This window comes from Tupaia chinensis, unplaced genomic scaffold (genome assembly GCF_000334495.1).
Source record: "Tupaia chinensis unplaced genomic scaffold, TupChi_1.0 Scaffold000395_1, whole genome shotgun sequence".
Lineage (NCBI taxonomy): Eukaryota > Metazoa > Chordata > Mammalia > Scandentia > Tupaiidae > Tupaia > Tupaia belangeri.
In genome coordinates this window covers 538,496-560,567 of record NW_006159897.1, presented here as the reverse complement: position 1 = coordinate 560,567, position 22,072 = coordinate 538,496, and the positions used below count along the sequence as shown (strand labels likewise).

At 39.3% G+C, this 22,072-nt stretch overlaps 1 protein-coding gene across 4 annotated transcripts in view; it reads left to right on the top strand.

Annotated features, from left to right (window-relative positions):
• The window catches only part of XPOT (exportin for tRNA), a 46,562-nt gene that overhangs the window by 12,158 nt on the left and 12,332 nt on the right, over positions 1-22,072 (top strand). For 3 of the 4 annotated variants that reach the window (XM_006154136.2, XM_014590033.1, XM_014590034.2), the window contains exons 4-21: positions 1,232-1,288; positions 2,077-2,146; positions 3,686-3,904; positions 4,751-4,935; positions 5,059-5,227; positions 8,333-8,569; positions 10,268-10,306; positions 10,432-10,494; positions 12,363-12,487; positions 12,806-12,950; positions 13,104-13,223; positions 13,518-13,612; positions 14,535-14,604; positions 15,218-15,456; positions 16,355-16,640; positions 19,602-19,791; positions 21,072-21,188; positions 21,354-21,469. In XM_006154136.2, the coding sequence (XP_006154198.1) occupies positions 1,232-1,288; positions 2,077-2,146; positions 3,686-3,904; positions 4,751-4,935; positions 5,059-5,227; positions 8,333-8,569; positions 10,268-10,306; positions 10,432-10,494; positions 12,363-12,487; positions 12,806-12,950; positions 13,104-13,223; positions 13,518-13,612; positions 14,535-14,604; positions 15,218-15,456; positions 16,355-16,640; positions 19,602-19,791; positions 21,072-21,188; positions 21,354-21,469 (2,542 nt within the window). Of the gene's footprint in view, positions 1-1,231; positions 1,289-2,076; positions 2,147-3,685; positions 3,905-4,750; positions 4,936-5,058; positions 5,228-8,332; positions 8,570-10,267; positions 10,307-10,431; positions 10,495-12,362; positions 12,488-12,805; positions 12,951-13,103; positions 13,224-13,517; positions 13,613-14,534; positions 14,605-15,217; positions 15,457-16,354; positions 16,641-19,601; positions 19,792-21,071; positions 21,189-21,353; positions 21,470-22,072 lie in introns of those variants that run through there. The other variant, XM_014590035.1, reaches the window with a different exon arrangement.

The following is a 22,072-nucleotide window of genomic DNA, read 5'->3' as shown; positions in this document are numbered from 1 at the left end:
GTCCCCGCCCCCTAAAAAAAAAAAAAAAAAAAAAAAAAAATCCAAAAGTCTCAGAAAATACACTAATTAAACATAACTTTTAATAAGTTTTAGAAGTTTATGTTCTATTTTCTTGTGTTTGGAATGACTTCATTTGGATTATTCATGTCGTGTGAATTAAGATCAGGTCTCCATTCTTATTTTCACTGGTTATCTTTCCACAGGAAAGGTAAATGGACAAATTGTCGCATGACTAAGTGTGGCCCACACCAGCTCTCTTGGATGAGCAGATTGTTGGTCTTAGCGGGACTGGTCAGAGTTTGTAGCTGGCTCACTGCAGTTCTGTATCACCCACCTCTAGAGACAAGCGGAAGTGGATAACTAGTTATTGGATGTTAATTTTTGCTCTCTTCTTAAAAGGGAAGTTTATTCATTATTTAGTTTCCTATATGAACTCTGAGGCCATACTGATGGCCCATGTGGCTCTGCTTTTTTTGGACTTGGCTGCAACAGAACTAACTAGGGTTGAAAAAAAAATTTTTTTTTGAGAGTTTTTTGCTGTAGGGCGTGTACACTCTCCAGAAGGACAGAGAGAGACAGAGAGTGAGAAATCACCCCCCAGGGGGGATGGCCATGCCTCAATCCCTTCTCCTCCATTCTCCTCTCGGGATCTTGGGCGGGCACGCACGCACACACGCCCAGCTTGAGTTTAAGGCCCCATGTCTGAAACTCCAACCGTGGTCAACTACATGGGAGTCCAGCTACATAGCCATTATGCTAACTGCTGGTCCGAGTAGGGTTGAATTTTTAAGTGGGACTTGGGTGACCATCTCTGATTTGATTCAATCTCTGGCTGTTCTACGATTTGTCAGTTTACATTTAACTTTTCCATTGTGAAATGAAGTTCTAGGACTTTTTTCGGGAGAATGTCTTCTGTTTATAAAACAGTATGTTAAGATACAAGTTATAATATTATCTTAATCTTTTTGGTTGATTTGGTTCTTAGATTTAATGGAAATATAAAATGGTATATAATATTTAGAGTTCTCTTAGCTTTTTAAGCAACTAGATTTGAATGTTATGAGATGGGTAAGTAGAAAGAAAGCCAAAAGTCTAGTTGGAGAAACTTTTTAAACTGTTACTCATGCATAATGAGTTCATTAGTAATATTTGACTGTTACTTATGAATATCTTGCCTTTGATTTGTTTTTCCAAATTTATATTCTGCTTCTCCGATTTGCTTTTTTTTCAGTGATGATCACATAAAGTTTTTCTGCTTTCAAGTACTAGAACATCAAGTTAAATACAAGTAAGGCTTTTTTCTCACTGTTTTGACTCCAAGATATGTGGGGAAGGGTCTTTTTTTTTGTTTTGTTGATTAGTTTTTTTCTTTGAGGAGACAATAAAGGTTATAAACTGACAATGTGGAAGTTAGAGGTGTTTTAAATATACTGAGTTAGGAATCAGCAGGTAGCATAGACATTAAGACCAGAGAGGCCAATTTCACGATTTGAGTCCCGGACCCAATCATACTGAATATACTGGATGTGTATATGTGCCCAGAAACCCCCAGAGGAGAGTGGAGAAGGGTGAGGCGTGGCATCCCCCCTGGTGGGGGCAATTTCCCCCTCTTTTCCTAATGAGTGCCCTATAGCAAGATACTTAAAAAAAAAAAAAAACTGATCTAGTTGGTAACATGTACAAATCCAGACATTTCATAGAAAATGCTAGTTTCCAGCTTCTCTGGAAAAATCAGAAGATCCACCAACTCCAGACCTACTGTTCTCCATGTCAGCTCTTTATTAGAGTTGAGTGGCAGTCTGGGCACTTGTGTTTAGAACCTCTTATATAATTAAGCAGAAACCATGACTTAGTGCTGAAAAGACCCTTTGTTCACCTGTTGATTTATTCTGTAGACTGCTGACCTCAAAACACGGATATACTTCTGTTTGGGACATTTCCTAGACATTTAGTTTAGGAAACCTTAAATAATTGAGTGCTAAACAAATTTTCCCTTTCAAATATTTAAGGGGCTGTTACTTTTAACAACCGCAGACACCAAATATAGCCATTATTCTTTTTCTTTATTTTGGACAGATACTCAGAACTAACCACTGTTCAACAACAGCTAATTAGGGAGACGCTCATATCTTGGCTTCAAGCTCAGGTAAAATAGTCATTTCATTCAGTACCTCAAATTGCCAGACAGTTAAACTTTTATTTTTGCAAGAGTTTGCAACTTTACCTCAAAATTTTTTTCTCATTTATACTCCTATAGCTTTTTCTTTTTTAATGTGTTGGTTTTGAAGATCACGGGTAGGTAAAACTTGGCAGTAATTTAAAATTATATCAGTAATTGAAACTGTCATACATTCCATAATACAGTGTAGAAATTTTGGTTTTTAAATATAATTTCTTTTTTTTTTTTAACAATTAGGTCATCGGGAAAGTCTATACAAAAATACGTCATGATTTTCCCAGTGACCCAGTACTTTACAAAAGCTGCTTTTCTGTTTTGCTATTAAAGGTCAGCCCTCTTGGACAATCTAGTCACAGGGACCCTTTTTAAAAGATCAGTAGAACTCTTTCTTCATAGCATGTTCTTTTGGCTAATTTTAGATAATTTGGGGGCTAGCCCCATACTGTAGTAGTTAAACCTATGCCTAGGAAGCTGGATCCCACGTGGCTGAACACTGTTTAAATCGCTGCCCTGGGAACCAGCAGTTAGCGTAATGGCTATGTCACTGGACTCCCACATAGTCGACCGCGGTTCGCATCCCGGACCCGGTGGCTTAAAACTCACGCCGGGCGCGTGTGCGTGTGTGTCCAAGATCCCGAGAGGAGAATGGAGGAGAAGGGATTGCGGCGTGACCATATCCCCTGGGGGGTGATTTCTCTCTTTCTGTCTTTCTGTCTCTCTCTGTCTGTCGGGCGAGCGCATGCGCCCTATAGCGAAAATCTCTAAAAAAAAAAAAAAATCGTTGCCCTTAAGGCTTGAAAAAATGCCAGGCACATGTGTGTGGGTACCCAAAGTCCTGACAGGATGGAGAAATGGAAGAAAAAGCATTATGATGTGACCACACCCCACTGGGAGGGGAGTGTTCTCTCTCTCTCTCTCTCTCCAGTGTGTATACATACCCATTGACAATAAAAAAGAAATTAGCTAACTTTAACAAATAAAGGTGTTGTGTAGCCAGAGTTTTTATTTTTGTAGCTAGAGAAAATAGTGGAATATTTTTTCTGCTTAGAAGTGATTATTAAAGCTCTGCACATGAAACTTTTCTGTTAAAGTGTAAAAGTGAGGCCCAGCTGCAGTGGTGCACTGTCGTGCTTGCAGGCTGAGACCAGGTTCAACTCCTGGTCCAGCCTGAAGGCCGAGCGTGGTAGTGCACACCTATAGTCTAGGTGGGAGTCCGAGTAGGTGGATTGTTTACATGGGAGATCCTGTCAAAAAAAGGAAAGATAAAAGCATAAGAATGAGAAGCAGCCATTAGGAGCAAAGTAACCTTTGTTCATTTTGATTGTTCTCCATTTGGCTGGTCACTTAAAATACTTTCTTGATCATTTTGAAGCATATTTGTTACACAGCTAATCTGGACCCTGTAGATGTTTGGTGGATTTCGCCAGTCAGTAATAAATAAGACAACCCTGTGTTTTGAGTTCTTTCAATTGACATTTAATTTCATGAACTGTTTCTGTCTATCAGATGCTGAATCCCCAGCCAGAGAAGACCTTTATACGAAACAAAGCAGCCCAAGTCTTCGCCTTGCTTTTTGTTACAGAATATCTCACTAAATGGCCCAAGTTTTTTTTTGACATTCTCTCAGTAGTGGACCTGAATCCAAGGGGGGTAGATCTGTACCTCCGAATTCTCATGGCTATTGATTCAGAGTTAGTGGATCGTGATGTGGTGCATACGTCAGAGGCAAGTAACTTCCCATTCATTTGTGATGTATTGTAATTTTGTAGGCGATAATGGGCACATAGTAAAAGGAGCAGCAATCTTTTTTGAGAGAAACTTTCTTAAGAATAATTATAAATTTAACCAACTTTTAAAATTTTATTCTACAAAGAATTTGAACTTGAGTTTTGGTCAAATGTATCAATAGACTAAAATTAGACTTTTCTTAACTAGGAAATATTTTCTCCAGTTAAATACTCAAAATGATTTTCTCTTATAATTTGTTGAAACATGCAGTCTGTATTTAATATCGTTATATAGCCTCCAAGCAAGGAAGAAGCATTGCTTATGGATTATCAGTGCTGCTTCTGTATTCTCAGTCGCATGACTGTCACCTTACTCTCTATTTCATCATTAAGCTATATAACTTTCTCCCTATTCTTAAAGGACACAAGTGAAGTAATATCAAGTGTCTGTAGTAATTAAAGATGATTGTAATGAAAAATAGAACTGTAAAGGGTATCATCATGCATTTAATTAACCACCATTTTGTAAATAGTTTAAGTATCATGTTTACATATTGAGAAATAAATTACCACATGCTTAAGATTTCTAAGCAATACTTATTTATAGTTTGTATTTAATAAGAAATTTAGTCTGGCACTGAAAAATACAGCAGAAAGGATATGAAAAGAATCACAGGATATGATTTTAGAGCTGATAAATGGGAATAGTGGCAGAGGATGTGTTAGCAAGGCTGGAAGTTTAGGGTCGAGGAAATTGCTCTGTATACTGTATTCAGATGTCAAACGTTATTTTGTGAGTAATCTACATTGTGTATTTGGTGTTTTATTTTGTTTTGTGTTTTAGGAAGCTCGTAGGAATACTCTAATAAAAGATACCATGAGGGAACAGTGCATTCCAAATCTGGTGGAATCCTGGTACCAAATCTTACAAAATTATCAATATACTAATTCAGAAGTGACATGTCAGTGCCTTGAAGTAGTTGGGGCTTATGTCTCTTGGATAGACTTATCCCTTATAGCCAATGATAGGTAAGTATGCCTATCACGTTTTATAGTATAAGCCCGCAAAAAATACAGTATCTAAAACTCACTTAAACTCATTTATCTAAAACATTTGAAAATGTTATAACAATTTCATTCCTCCATTACCAGGTTTATAAATATGCTGCTAGGTCATATGTCAATAGAAGTTCTACGAGAAGAAGCATGTGACTGTTTATTTGAAATTGTAAATAAAGGAATGGACCCTGTTGATAAAATGAAACTAGTAGAATCTTTGTGTCAAGTATTACAGTCTGCTGGGTTTTTCAGCATTGACCAGGTCAGTAAATTTATATATACAATTTTGAAACATTTTCCAATAAAGCAGGATAGGTAGATAAATATAATCTTAGCTTTTCCTTTTTATTTTTTTTTTGTTCCTAAATGTTAGAAACTCTCCTAGTGATTAAATAAACTACCAGAAATAAACCATAATAAATACTGTTATCAGTAGCATTTGCCTTAGACAATAGAATATACTGCTTCATGAATTTGAATGACTGGGCTGCCTGTAATTGTGCATTTCTTACAAACTGCCAGGTGATGCTGACACTCTTGGTCTTTGGACCATATGCTAAGTCCCATTTACAATGCAATGTGTTTCAACCAAAATTAGATCTATTAATCATAAATATTGTATTTTGTCATACTCTTAAATCTCAACTCATTTGAGCTATTAGAGATCAGCCCCAAAAGAGTGAAGACTTTTTTTTTTTTAAGAGAGATTTTTGCTATAGGGCATGTGTGCTCGCAGGAAATACAAAGGAGAAATCAAGGAGGTATGAAGGAGATACAAGTGAGAAATCACCCCCCTCCCCTCCGGAGGGATGACCATGCCGCAGTCCCTTCTCTTCCATTCTCCCCTTGGATTTTGGGTGCACACACACACACACACACGCCTGGCCGAGTGTGAAGCTGCCGGGTCTGGGATTTGAACCATTGTCAACTATGCGGGAGTCCAGTGATATAACCATCATACAATCTGCTGATCCCAGAGTGAGGACTCTAAATGGGGTAAATTTAGAGTGATTTAGAAAGATAATTTGAAGGTTTTCATTTTAATTTGAGCTATGACAGAGATGAAGAATTTCTTAAATGTCTCTCTTGAATTGCCAGAGAGCACATGTCCCTAGACAGAGTGAGCAAGCAAGAAAACACCCAGTAGGGTGTAGTCATGCTGCAATTCCTTCTGCATTTCTCCATCCTGTTGGGATTTGGGGCATGCACACATATACATCCAGCATGTTTTTCAGGCGGTTGGGGCTGGAATTTTTTTTTTTTTTTTTTTTAGTGGTTTTTTTTATAGGGCACGTGGGTTGTTTTGCTATAGGGCACGTGTGCTCGCCAGACAGACAGAGAGAGACAGAGAGATAGAAAGCGAGAAATCACCCCCCCAGGAGAGATGGCCATGCCGCAATCCCTTCTCCTCCATTCTCCTCTCAGGATCTTGGGCACGCATACACACGCGCCCGGTGTGAGTTTAAGCCACCAGGTCTGGGACTCGAACCACGGTCGACTACGTGGGAGTCCAGCAACATAGCCATTACGCTAACTGCTGGTCCCTGGGGCTGGAATTTGAACTGTGGTCAGCCGTGTGGTATCCAGCTCCCATTAACCATGATGCTATGGGACTGGCCCTAAAACATCTGTGTATTTCTGAAATGTCAATAATACAGTTTTAATGGTTTCCTTGCTCACACAACAATAATAGCATTTTCTTGCATCTCTAATCATTGTCTTACTTAGTCCCTGGTCAAAGTCATAAGATGATGAAGATAGATCCACTTTCTATAAGCACAGTGTAAGGGTAATTTATGAAAATAATCTAGGTTTTAGTTCAGCCTTAATACTGCTAAGTCCAGAGACTGTAATTATAACAGTAAGCCCGTGTCCCTCTAGGGAAGTTGAGGTACGAATCAGATAGTATCAGAAAGGACGGTTGTAGCTCTCCACTCCATGCACTTAGGCAATCCTGACCCCTTTCTTCGTGGCGCAGTGGGCGGAAGCTGGCCGCCTACAGCATCATCCTCAGCTCCTGGGGAGTGATCTTGTTGATAATGCTGGGAAAATTTTTCAATGTGCATTCCGCTATGTTAACTGAGGATATTCCCTTCACGAGCAATATTTTGAGAATGGCCCCCAGGACATATACAACCTCCGTGAGCTAGTCAGCTACAGCTGTTTCATCAGTGCGCCTTTTTTACCTCTTTCTTGGAGGCTTCTCTTTCTGCCAAGTTCAGCTCGATAAGCACTACGAGTACTTCATGCACTGGAGCATCCTGCTTCCCTTCTCCAGCTCCCTCCTCTATTTAAAGTCTCCTCACCATGCACCCTCTGTGGGGCTGGGTTTCCCTGATGAGACCAGATCCCTCTTCTCCATTCTCTGGCGTCCAACCCAGAGCGTTGAGGGGCTGGGACTGACCAATCCCTGTCTCCAGCCCTCTCGCCTTGTTCAGAACCAGTATTGAGAAACTGCGCTCTCAAAACAAAACAAAACAAACAAAGGGACCAGCAGTTAGCGTAATGAATATGTCGCTGAACTCCCATGTAGCCAATCATGGTTCGAGTCCTGGACCCGGTGGCTTCAGCTCACGCCGGGCATGCATGCATGCATGCCTAAGATCCCAAGAGGAGAATGGAGAAGGGATTGCGGCTTGGCCATTCCCCCCGGGGATGATTTCTTGCTTTCTATCTCTCTATCTGTCTCTGTCTCTTAATGGTGAGCGTATGCACCCTGTAGCAAAAACCTCTCCAAAAAAAGAAAAACATACAAACAAACAAACAAGCAAAAAGAATACTATACTATCATGTGGCACTGCTAACTTTATTAGACCATGTTTACTAAATTCAACCATTTAGAAAGGAGAAGGCTTTCAACCACAACTCTCCTTAAGTTTTTATAAAGTTGGTGTGTCTGCAGGACTGTAATCATCAAAGACAATTGCTTTAAAGAGTCTTAGGGGATGGGATGGGCCTGCCCCATAGTGAAGTACTTCGGAGGCTGAATCCTACATGGCTGACCACAGTTCAGATTACAGCTCTGATGACTTAAAAACCATGCCAGGCATGTGTGCCCCCGAATCCGGATGGGTTGAAGAAATGAAGGAAAGGGGATTATGGCGTGACCACATTCCACTGAGGGGTGCTTTCTCTCTCTGGAGAGTGTACGTACCCTCTGCCAATATAAATAAAGGATACTGGTGGTGGATAACAGTAGCAGATTTCCAATCCTAAAAATTTCTGCGGTCAAAATGGTGCAGTTAAATGTCTGATGTTGGCTTAAAACTGAATCCTGTAATTGGTACTCAATTCATTTTGGTTTAAATTTCCTCTCTTACTCTTGAGTAGGTAGTTTTATATTGAGGTATATCTTGATTACTTATAGGAAGAAGATGTTGACTTCCTGGCTAGGTTTTCTAAGCTGGTAAATGGAATGGGACAGTCTTTGATAGTTAGCTGGACTAAATTAATTAAGAGTGGGGATATCAAGAATGCTCAAGAGGCACTACAAGCTATCGAAACAAAAGTGGCGCTGATGTTACAGCTACTGATTCATGAGGATGATGACATCTCCTCTAACATTATCGGGTTCTGTTACGATTATCTTCATATTTTGAAACAGGTAAGTCCTTGTTTCCTTCCTTTTGTTCAGTAGGTACTATAAAGAAGATGTGGAGAATTAGAAAAGATGGGGAAAATGGAATACCCATAATTCTACCTAAAGATATTTACTGTTAAATTTACTATTAATGTATTTCCATCATTGTTTTAAAATTTTTACCCAGAAAACAGGAATGGCTAATTCCTAAAGTCCACCTAACTAACAAGCTTTAGAGTTAGATGCAGTCTTAGGTTATTTTCAAACCTTTACTTTTTTATTTTATTTTTATAAATTCTGCCAGAGGGCATGTGCACTTGTCAGAGACACACACAGAGAGAAAAGGTGAGAAAGCACCTCTTTTCATGGGGAAGAGTTACACTGCAACCCCTTCTCCCACATTTCTCACTCCTTCATGGATTTGGGGCTTGCACGCACACTTGCCTGGTATATTTTTCAAGAGGCTTGGTCTGGACCCCCAACCATGTAGTCAGCCATGTGAGTTCAGCTGCCTTAACCGCCATGCCACCAGCTGGCCACGTGCTTATTTCTACATGCTGTATAAATTTTGTTAAGCATAGTTCCTTACTTTAATTCATGTACATCATTTCTTTTTATGTTTTTTGTTTTTGTTTGTTTTTTTGAGAGATTTTTGCTATAGGGCATGTGTGCTCACCAGAGAAACAGAGAGACAGAGACAGAAAGCAAAAAATGACCCCCCCACCCCCAGAGGATGGCCATCCCACAATCCCTTATCATCCTCTGTTCTCCTCTTGGGATTTGGGGCGTACACACACATGCACCCAGTGTGAGTTTTAAGCCACCAGATCTGGGACCCGGGAATCAAGCACCAGTCAACTACATGGGAGTCCAGTAATGTAACCATTATACCATCTGCTGCTCCCCACGTACATTTCTAATAAATAGTTTTTACGTTAAAATTTTCACCTAGACAGTTGCTCCCAATAAAAACTTAAAATGTGGGACCAGCAGGTGGCGTGGTGGTTAAGGCGCTGGACACTCCCACATGACCAACCACGGTTCAAGTCCTGGACCTGGTGACTTGCTTTCTCACTTTCCCTCTCTCTGGTCAAATTAAAATAAAATAAATGAATAAATAAAATAAAATAAATAATTCTTTTTAAAAAAACTTAAAATGTAATATTAGTCTCTGTATTATAGTATGTAGCATTTTAAAGGATTATTACTTATTATGACATTCGATAAGAGAGCCTTTTCTGTTTTATTTACATTGGGTTAATTGAATCAAGTCAACCTAAAATATTTTTATTTTCCAAAGTGTGTCTAGCTTAGCTTCTCTTTTAATAACACATGTGTGTCCACATTGGGATTTTAGGCAGTATGGAAAGGTTTGATCACTTTTGCTAACTTCACTGTGTGTCTCTTAATAGTTCCTAGGCTTGTTTTGCTTTGTTTAAAAACAAGATACGATCATCCTATACTGCTCTGTAACCGGCTTCTTGGCTGAGAGCATTGTAGGAATCTTTAAAAATCAAGTTCATCTCCCCGTCTGTCTATATTTACTGGAAGTGGAATTGCTAGATCCTAGGTTAGGTACATTTTAAATATAGTCAGGTGCTGCCAAACTGCTGTTCAAAAGGTTGGGTGCATGTTTTAAATTATCTTCATTGATAAGAAAAATATTCTCATATGCAAGTATAACTTAAGAAACCTAATAAGTTATTTCTTACTTTTTAACAGCTTACAGTGCTCTCTGATCAACAAAAAGCTAATGTAGAGGTAATGAACTTCTTTTGCTTCTTTTAAACCAATGACATTCTTTGTTTGGAATCTGCCTTGAAATGTTGCTTAATTCAAATTATATCAAATTCAAGGAGACTGACAAAAGCTGTTCTTCATTTTAGGCAATCATGTTGGCCGTTATGAAAAAATTGACTTACGATGAAGAATATAATTTTGAAAATGAGGTAAGAATTTTTTTATCGAAAATAAATCTAGCTTTTTTGCTGTGTGGCACATGTGCTTGCTGGAGATATGAAAAGAGACAGAGAGACAGGAAGGGAGAAATCACCCCCAGCGAGGGATGGCCACACTGCAATCCATTCTCCTCTCAGGATTTTGGGCACACACACACATGTGCCCAATGTGAGTTTCAAGCCTCTGGGTCTGGGACTTGAACTATGGTCCACTATGTGGGAGTCCAGTGATGTAACCATTATGCCATCTGTTGGTTCTGTTTGTGAGTACTTTTAAACAAGAAATATTTGAAAATTTAGTATAATTTTTATTGATTAAAGCTTTGGTAAAATTAATGAAATCCATTAATGCTTCTTTTTTGATATTTTGTCCATTAACCAATAGTCCTTTTAAAAAACCCCTAATTAGCTGGGGCCGGCAGGGGCCGGCAGGTGGCATGGTGGTTAAGGATGCTAGATCCCCATATAGCTGACCACGGTTCAAGTCCTGGACCTGGTGGCTTGCCTTCTCACTTTCTTTCCCTCTCTCTTTCTCTCTCTTTCTGTCCCTCTCTGGTCAAATTAAAATAAACAAATGAGGTTAAATAAAAAATAATTCTTTTTTTTAGAAAACCCTGTTAGTATTGAACTTTTACAAAATATTGACAGTATTAGTGGTGATAAGATCTCACTTTGCATTTACTAAGAGAGATAGTTGAGGCCTGCTCAGTGGTCCTCAGGGCCTTAGTTTGTGCGCGAGAGTAGTAATGAAGTGCTTCAGTGTCTGGTCTGGTTTTAGTTAAGTCTTGGTCAGAGTTGGGAGTAGGTCAGTTTCCCATCGGCTGTCCGGTACTTTCTAGGAATTTGATCACAGCATGTGCTGTTCAGTTGTGAGCCAGTGTTCTATCTCTGACTTTTGGCATTCAGAAACTTCGAATTGTAAAGAATAACGGTAACGATGATTGATGTACTGCATATAAGGATGAGCCAGGCTCCTGACATGTAAATCTTCAGTCATAGGCTACTGTTACTCTTTTTTACAGTGGATACTGAGATGCAAGGAGGATAAGCGAAGTGCTGAAGGTCTCAAAGTCTAATATGAACCCACTATGGTCCTAGTTTCTTCTCTTTAACCTCCTATCTAAACTCTTTCTGGCCCTGGGCTTTTAATTTTTTCTCTCTTTTTTTTTAGGTTTTTGCCATAGAGTGCATACAAACACCAAAGAGACAGAGAGAGAAAGAACACCACAACCCCTTCCTTCCATTCTCCTCTCAGGATTTTGGATATGCATGCATATGTCCTTGGCATGATTTTCAAGGCACGAAGTCCAGGACCCGAACTGTAGTCAGTCATGTGGAAGCCTAGCACCTTAACCACCATGCCACCTGTTGGCCCAAGTGGCCCTGGGGTTTTAAGTTCTAGGGCAGGGCTGTGTTCAAAAATAGTTCATTTGTAAGCAGGAGGGGAAAAACTACGAAGCACATTACGCTTTCCTATATAATGAAATAGTAATTAAAGTATAAAGTTTGGGGACCAGCAGTTAGCATAATGGCTATGTCACTAGACTCCCACATAGTTGACCATGGTTCGCGTCCTGGACCTGGTGGCTTAAACTCATGCTGAGTGTGTGTGCCTGTGTGTCCAAGATCCCGAGAGGAGAATGGAGGAGAAGGGATTGCGGTGTGGCCATCCCCCCAGGGGTGATTTCTCGCTTTCTATCTCTCTGTCTCTGTCTTTCTGGCGAGCACACGTGCCCTATAGCAAAAACCTCTTAAAATAAAAAAGTATAAAGTTTGAAAATGCAGTAAAACTGAGCATTTATATACACTTTAAGGTTCTTCAAGTTTTTAAAAATGAGTGTTTTAACCTATCATCACAGGGAGAAGATGAAGCCATGTTTGTAGAGTATAGAAAACAACTGAAGCTGTTATTGGATAGACTTGCTCAAGTTTCACCAGAGTTGTTATTGGCTTCTGTTCGCAGAGTTTTTAGTTCCACACTGCAGTAAGTTTATTTTTGTAACAAGCCCATTTCTTTCTTTTTCTCCCTTATATTGATCGAAAACAAGTGATTCATGTGACTCATTAATTCATGTAACTTAGCAGATCACATGTATGCCTCCAGAAACTGCACTTTTCTTGCCTCAATTTGTCTTGTTTTTTTTTTTTCCTGCTTTGGTGATATAAATTGTACTGCCCAACAAAATTGACAATTGTCATAAGTTTTTAATAATTTAAGGAAACTTCTGTTGGTGTCTTAGCCTGTGTGTCACTGTTTAAAAAGTTGATCTTCGGATCCCACTGACATATTATACCTTGGTAGGAACTGGCAGACTACACGGTTTATGGAAGTCGAAGTAGCAATAAGATTGCTGTATATGTTGGCAGAAGCTCTTCCAGTATCTCATGGTGCTCACTTCTCAGGTGACGTTTCAAAAGCTAGTGCTTTGCAGGATATGATGCGAACTGTAAGTATACTGAAGATAACTTACTTCAAACTTCATTGTTTTCACTGTAAGCTAGTGAGAGTTTCTTCATTTTTAGAGTTAGGATATGTTAATATTGGACCTCTCGATGTTGCAATAAATAAAAATGGGTTTCTTAACTTTTTCATGCCCCAGTTGGTCACATCAGGAGTCAGTTCCTATCAGCATACATCTGTGACATTGGAGTTCTTCGAAACTGTTGTTAGATATGAAAAGTTTTTCACTGTTGAACCTCAACACATTCCATGTGTACTAGTAAGTATACGTTTTACTCTGGATTTTTGTCATTTTCCATGTGTTTCAGCCGCAAGAATAAAGTATTCTTGCTTTCTGTCCTCTTTAAGTGGACAGTTTCTAACATTTACTCAAAATCTAAAACAAATCTCCAAGGGCCTCCTTGTGTGTATACTGGGGAGTTATTTACATATTCCTTGTCCTTGTCTTCTAGGCACTGGGAAGTAAATTCGATATGAATGAAAATGTAGCATGACCACTGCAATGAAAGCCTTGCGTGCACACGGAAATAATGAGTGTCTCTGCTTTTTTCAGATGGCTTTCTTAGATCACAGGGGTCTGCGTCACTCCAGTGCAAAAGTACGGAGCAGAACCGCTTACTTGTTTTCTAGATTTGTCAAATCTCTAAAGTAAGTATAAAGTTTCAGCTATTACGGGTTTATATTTAATTATTATTTTTAAAAATGCATCATGACTTTCCCAACGACCCGATAAATAGACATATAAATTATTTTCCAAGACTGTGGTAGATTTGGTTCTTTGTGTTCAGAAACCTGCTTTATCAGATACTCCTTTTTATCTTATGATTTCTTGTCATTTAGCCAGGTGCTTTGTTCAACACTAAAAGTAGTTTCTTTTCATACGTTTAATAGGTAACTCCTGACATCACTAACAACATTTATTAGTTATTTAACCATCAGTTTTACTGCTGTGGATTACTACTTACTTTGTTTGGAATTCTAAAGAATTTATTCTTTGAAGACAACACATTTTTAAACATGATCAGTTTTGTATTATTCTTTACTAGTACCCTTTTTTTTGCTGTGGAAACTATTCATTAGTAGGCTTATAAGACAGTAAATCATCTTGACAGTCTGTCACTACAGAACAACTGGAGGTAATTTTAAAGGAACGATTAATCATAGCTAGTCTTTATTATCAGATGTGACTAACCTAGAATTGAACTTTTTAGTTCTATCTTAAAAGGGAATTTTTTTTTTTTTTTGGAGAGGTTTTCGCTATAGGGCGCGTACGCTCGCCAGACAGACAGAGACATAGAGACAGAAAGCGAGAAATCACCCCCCAGGGGGGATGGTCACGCCACAATCCCTTCTCCTCCATTCTCCTCTCGGGATCTTGGGCACGCACGCACACGCGCCCAGCGTGAGATTCAAGCCACCGGGTCCGAGATGCGAACCGCGGTCGACTACGTGGGAGTCCAGCGACATAGCCATTACGCTAACTGCTGGTTCCCCTTAAAAGGGAATTTGATACTTTAGCCATGTTTCGAGACTATTATTAATCACAATTTTCCTTTTTGTCTTAATTCAGTAAACAAATGAATCCTTTCATTGAGGACATTTTGAATAGAATACAAGATTTACTAGAGCTTTCTCCTCCTGTAAGTACCTGCCCTTCCAAGGTATTTTTTTAAAACAGGTAGAGTGGAGGGAAATATGTTTGTGTAAGGATTAGTTAGTTCTGTTTACTAAAATTATGCTATAGTAAACAAAACATAGTTATGCAGAGGAATCAAGAGTTGACTAAAAATTTGGCAAGTTGGGGTAGGGTTTGCTCTCTACACTCTTGTTTGTTGGTATGTATGTGTATATACACATGATATGGTTTTTATTGTTTTTAAACTCTTAAGTACTCTCATAATCATTTATATCCTTTTGTACTAGGAAACACTCAAAGCAATTTTGTACACCTAATGTTTAGCCTCATTACAATCTTATAAATTATTTTTACAAAAGGAAACATGTTAAGAAGTCTAACCAATACTTGTACGATCATTTGCCAAGTCTCCTCAGGACCAGAGTGAGAACCATGATCTTTTGACCTCTATCCGTTTTCTTTCCATTAGATGGGCCTGGAAGAAAATTAGTTTTTATAAGTACTTGGCCTATGAGATGATGCGATACATTACATCTCCTGTTCTCTTGCACTTTCTATGATTAAAATGAGAGCAATTCAAAAAAGAAAAACTTCAATAAAATTAAATTTCATTCTAGGAGAATGGTTACCAGTCCTTATTGAGCAGTGATGACCAACTGTTTATTTATGAGACAGCTGGAGTGCTGATTGTGAATAGTGAATACCCAGCAGAAAGGAAGCAGGCATTAATGAGGAATCTGTTGACTCCACTGATGGAGAAGTTTAAAATTCTGTTGGAAAAACTGATGTTGGCCCAAGACGAAGAAAGGCAGGCATCTCTAGCAGACTGTCTCAACCATGCTGTTGGATTTGCCAGGTGAGCATGATGCTATTAAAACCGTAGTGTTTTCTTCTACACAGACAGAACAAACTTTCCTCTACATGCGCTATCACAAACTTTCTTTTGGATCTTTTGGATGGTCACACATATCTGTGTTTCTACAGCCGGATTGTCCAAAAACTTGTCTGAACCTTTCTCCTAAATTCAAAGTGAAGTAGAAGATTTTAGCTGAGAAAGGGAGTAAATCACACACCAGTCTGCCCTTGTGCCCTGACCACTGTCTACGTCTTCTGCTCCTCTGATTTCTTTGGTATAAGCTGAGTATGTGCTTCAGATGAACTGAAGTGTTTCTGTACCCGTGATACATCGGGACATCTTAGATTAGTCGTGCTTTAAAGGGAAGGTCTGTATTTCTGTCCTGAAGACCTCCCAAGCAGCTCTTTTGTTCTCCCCAAACATACATGTTTTATTTGCAAACAATAATAGCATGAGAGTTGTGATTGTTAGTTAAAAGTTATAAATTTTTTTCACAGACTATTTGAGAGCAAGAGCTCGACATTAGATAAGTTGTGTAAATAACTTCATTCTGAAGATTGTTCTCTAAGTTTAAGGGGTACTTTACAGATTGTTTAGTACTGCCTAATCATAGTGGGTTTTTTTCTCTCATCTGCACACTTCATCACTTGAATTTTGGTAAAGCATGTAGGTATAGTAAGAGGGTTTTATTAGCTGCATCTCATTTTATGTTAGCCTTCTGTTCTGGAAGGGTAACTGGAAACAATAGCTATGTATAATCATATTAGCTAAAGATGAATTATTACATGGAAAAAATTAATTTTGTCACTTTAGTAATTAGTTGTACATTATTTTTGATTACTCCATAACACTATTAAAGAATAAATTAAATCTATTTGCCTGATTTTTGCTTATATAGTCGAACCAGCAAAGCTTTCAGCAACAAGCAGACTGTGAAACAATGCGGCTGTTCTGAAGTTTATCTGGACTGTTTACAGACGTTCTTGCCAGCCCTCAGTTGTCCTTTGCAAAAGGATATTCTCAGAAGTGGAGTTCGCACGTTCCTGCATCGAATGATTATTTGCCTAGAGGAGGAAGTTCTTCCATTCATCCCATCTGCCTCAGAACACATGCTCAAAGATTGTGAAGCAAAAGACCTTCAGGAGTTCATTCCCCTTATCAACCAGATTACAGCCAAATTTAAGGTATCACAAACTTTCTGAGCAATGCGATGTGGGTTTGTAATCCCAGCTCTTAGACTGAGGCAGGTGGACTATGTGTTTGAAGTCAGCCTGGGAAACATAAAAAACACAAAAGAATTTTTTTAAAGAATTTTAATTTAAAGACTGGTTGAATTAATCTTTGCACATGTTTTGATATTTGCTCTTGGTTTGTGTGTGTGTTTTTTTATTGGAGAGGAGGTAGGTTTTTGTTTGTTTTGTTTTTAGGTTATTTATGAGAGGATTTCAGAAAAGTTCATGGAAAATGCATATTGTGAAAAAACTGCAGGACTTTAGGGTTTTGGCATCAAAATACACTTGGTACTTTAATTCTGGTTTTTTCCATGAACTTTTTGAAGAAACCACATATTTTTAGAGAAGAGCCACATCCCCAATAGGGTTTTTTCACTGTGATTGACCCTCAGCCAACCCGAATTGTGGGCACATAAAAACATAGGCACCGTGTGTGGGCAGGCCTGGGACCCACTAGAAACCTTATCATGTGGTTCCAGCTGTCTTCCCACTGCGCCACTTTCTGACCCATGCCTTTGTTTTTCTTTTGTTTGTATGCTTACTCCCCTCCAGGGAGAGGCACGTGCTACAGAGCTACAGGGCATGTGCACGCCACGAAGAGAGACCGGAGTTGGGAGGAGTGAGGAAGTACCTCTCTTTCAGTGGCGACGATGCCACACAGTGATTTCTCTATTCTCCTCTGAGGACTTGGGGCACACATACACACATGCCTGGCATGTTCTTCAGGCCACCAGTTCTGAGACACAAACCATGTTGTTGGCCATGTGGGATCAGCCGCCTTAGCCACTTATCATTGTCTGGCTCTATATGTCAGAATTGCCAGAAGGCATACGTATTCACCAGAGAGAGAGGAAGAGAGAACACCACCACCACCCCCAGTAGGACATGGTCACACTTCAGTCACTTCCCTCTTTCTCCATCCTGTCACATATGTCCAGTGTGTTTTGTTTTGTTGAGATTTTTTTTTTTTTTTTTGGCTCTAAGGGCCTGTGCGCTTGTCAGAAAGACAGAGAGAGACAGAGAGACAGAAAGCAAGAAATCACTCCTCGGGGGGATAGCCACACCACAATCCCTTCTCCTCCATTCTCCTCTCGGGATCCTGGGCATGCACACACACGCACCCGGCGTGAGCTTAAGCCACCAGGTCTGGGCCTCGAACCGCGGTTGGCTACATGGGAGTTCAGCAACATAGCCATTACGCTAACTGCTGGTCCCCCCAGTGTGTTTTTGAAACCACCAGCACCAGGATTCAGACTGTAGTCTGCCACGTGAGATCCAGCTCCCTTAACCAGTAGCCTATGAGACCACCCCTGCCTGCCATTGCTTTTTTTTTTTTTATTCCATTTAATCACATATGTCTTTACAGTGTATAACATTTCTTTTTCCAGCACGATTACCATGCATATCAGTCAAGACAAAGACATTACTATCCACATCATCATCAAATAGCTTTTTGTTTTTTTCATATTTTATTATTATTTATTCTCATTATTTTTTTAAGAATTATTTAAATTAATTTACTTATTTTATTTTATTTTGACCAAAGAGGGTTAGTGCAAGAGAGAGGGAAAGTGAGAAAGCAAGCCGCCAGGTCCAGGACTCGAACCGCTGTTAGCCCTGTGGGAGTCCAGCATTCTTAACCACCACTCCACCTGCCAGCCCCACTCATTATTTATTTATTTTTTTAATCATGCAATCACTATACATCATTTAGCTTGTAAAGAGACTTTACCTAATATCTAATGCTTCTCAGGCCTCTCCAGTCGAAGATGCTGCTATTGCTTTTTAAAAAATCATACGAGTTACTCGAGGATGTGGACCCTTAGTATTTTACCATTCTCAGTAACTAAGCACACTGCCTGACATAAAAGCCATTGTAATCAATGTTTAAAAAATAAACACCTGCTTTGTGTAGCAGAAGGAAACAAGTCTGATACGTTAGAAAAGCAAATTTAAAAAGTATTGAGTAGCAAATGTCTAAAGAAGTAAATAGGAAGCACTGTCATTTGGGTATCCAAGCAGAAATTTAGAAGTAATTCAATCTGCTAAAGTCAGCCAACTCACAGGTGGTGTTTTAGGACAAAGGGATACTATGGGGCTAATCATAAAGAGCAGGTTAACTTCTAGCTAGAAGACACAATCCAGTAATTAGTCTTTGAGGCAGGAAGTTCAGTCTTAGCTCAGGGGCACAGTCATGAAATTTATCTTTCAGGACAGGAGTTTCAGCTTGTGGCTGGGGCAGAATGTCCCTCATTGTTTCAGGTTTCAGGCTGGTGGTTTTTATCTCCTTGGAGTTCCCATGACAAACCTCAAACAAAGAATATCAGGCTGAGAGAGAAACAGTGCTTGATTTTAACAAGATGGTGTCAGTCTGGCTAAGCAGGCCCTTGCTTCAGGGATGTCTACACTGGAGATATTTAGGTTTTAGATGCACCTTGTACACATTGCCTGAAAGTAATTTTGTGCAGTATTTTTGTATTGCAGTGTTTGACTGTGATCCTTCACATGAAGTCAGGGGTATAATTTTCTACTCGTGACATCATGCTGGTGCTTAGAATTACAGATTTTGGAACATCATGGATTTCAAGTTAGGGATGCTCAATACGTGTTTGATGATGAAATGTGTCTGATTTTCTATATTTTAAACTGAAGCTTAAACTGCAGGAAATGTGTCGAACTTAATGATCTGGCGGTTTTCAGTAATGTTGCACATTATGACATAGGTTTTATCTTAATGTTGCTCTTTGCTAAGTGAACTGTATATAATTGTGTGTGTGTTTGTGTATGTACATGTACACATGTGCACATATCCTAAATAGAAACTGAAGAAAAGCTTTGTGTAAAACGTTTTTTCTAAGTTTCATAATAATTGTCTTACTCATTTCAGTAGTAAAGGTTGTTTCTTATCTTCAGATACAGGTATCCCCATTTTTACAACAGATGTTTATGCCCCTGCTTCGTGCAATTTTTGAAGTGCTGCTTCGACCAGCGGAAGAAAATGACCAGTCTGCTGCTTTAGAGAAGCAGATGTTGCGGAGGAGTTACTTTGCTTTTCTGCAAACAGTCACAGGCAGTGGAATGAGCGAAGTTATAGCAAATCAAGGTGGGGGTGCATGCCCGGCCTCCTTAGTCTGATTAGTCTGCTTTAATCCTTGCCACAGTTGTGCATCTTTATGAGTAAAAGCAAGGCAAAGAAAACACAAAATTTGAAGTGACTATGTGTAGGTTCCTAGGATGACCATGCCTTTATTATCTTCGAATGATACTTTATCAGTTTTGTGTACAAGGCCTTAAAATGAGTTTACATTCAGAGGGCCGGCAGGTGACGTGGTAGTTAAGGGCGCTGGACTCCCACATGGGTGACCGTGGTTCGAGTCTTGGACTTGGTGGCTTACTTTCTTGCTTTCTTTCTCTCTTTCTCTCTTTCCTCTCTCTGTCCCTTTCTGGTCAAATTTAAATAAATAAATAAAGTTAAATAAAATAATTCTTAAATAAAATTAGCTTATATTCAGTCCCTCTTTTTTTCCAAGGCAGTATTCTTTAATTGGTTCTTAGTAATGCATCTAGCATGATGGCCACTTGCCAGAATTGATATGATATGAGTCTCACTGGCCAGTTTCCTCTCTATTTCTTTGTTTCTCTGCCACAGGGTGCATATACTCACCAGAGAGAAAGGGAGAGGGAGAAAACACCTCCCAGTGGGGCCTCATTAACACCACAGTCTCTTCTTCTCTCTTCATAGCATCAGGATTTGGGGGCTTGTACCCAGCTTGCCTATCAAGCCACATGGTCAGCCATGTGGGATCTGGCTCTCTTAACCACTAGGCTACAGGGCTGGCTCCAGTTTGCCATTTTGAAATGAAAAAGAAATGGAACAGGGACCAGCAGATGGCGTAATGGTTACATCGCTGGACTCTCATGTAGTGGACTACAGTTTAAGTCCTGGACCTGGCAGTTTAAAACTCATGCTGGGCATGTGTGTGTGCATGCCCAAAATCCCAAGAGAATGGAGGAGAAGGGATTGCAGCATGGCAATCCCCCTGGGGGGGGGTGATTTCTTCCTTTCTGGCCCTCTGGCAAACGTATGTGCCCTATAGCAAAAATCTCTCTTTAAAAATAAATAAATAAATAAATGGGATGATATGAATCAAGGTAGGGATTTTTGTTATATTAGTAATGCTATATGGAATATATTGTAAGATATCAAAGGGATTCTGATTTTTCAACATTTACTGCTTAGAATTGTAGAGCCCAGTTAATAAAAATCAAGGAACCTTATGCATTCTGTAAATGCTTTTGACTTGATACTACTATATATGAAATAAGAGCTGTATGTTGCATTTCTAGTTCTTTTTGGAATTAAACTCAAGTTCTCCCCCTCAGGTGCAGAGAATGTAGAACGAGTACTCGTTACTGTTATCCAAGGAGCAGTTGAATATCCAGATCCAATTGCACAGAAAACATGCTTCATCATCCTCTCAAAGCTGGTGGAACTCTGGGGTGAGAATGTTCTTTTAACCTTCCCCAGCCTGTTTCATAAGACTCTTAGAGGTGAAATGGAACCCTAATTCTAACGTAGATGGCAACTGGGAGTTGATTTTTCCCTAGCGATGAATTAATTGAATTTTTTAAAATACAAGATGAAAATTTGAATTCTCTTGGCAGGAGGTAAAGATGGACCTGTGGGATTTGCTGATTTTGTTTACAAGCACATTGTCCCTGCATGTTTCCTAGCACCTTTAAAACAAACCTTTGACCTGGCAGATGCACAAACAGTATTGGTAAGCACCTAGGGCTCTTTCTTCATCTTGTATAGTTCTCACGTACTCTGCTCACAATTTCTTCTTTGATGCCAGGTTGATTATATCATCTTTCATTAGTTTTTTTTTTTTTAAAGCTTTCAAATTAATATACTTTTTTTTGAAGGTTGATGATACCTTTAAACCTTTTGTGGGTTCTAATCAGATCCCAGTGCTAAACTTGGATAAGTAAAATCTAGCTCCTTTGACTTGAACAGCCAGTTCCCTTTATCTAGGACCATGAAAGGCACATGTTATAAACTTTCTGTAAAGCTTGATTGAGTTTATTGGTTTCCTCCTCCTAATTTAACCCTAAAACTTATACTTTGTACTCCCACAATCAGTGTATATTCGCCACATCATGTTGTACATGATAAATACATAATAATTTTACCTGTCAATTTAAAAAAGAAATAAAAATCAGAGCCAGCAGATGGTATCGTCATTGTACTCCTACATGACCGACTGTGGTTTGAGTCCCGGACCTGGTGGCTTGAAAATTGGGCTGGGTACGTGTATGTGCATGCCCAAAATTCCAGGGGGAGATGGAGGAAAAGGGATTGTGGCGTGGGCATCCCCAACATG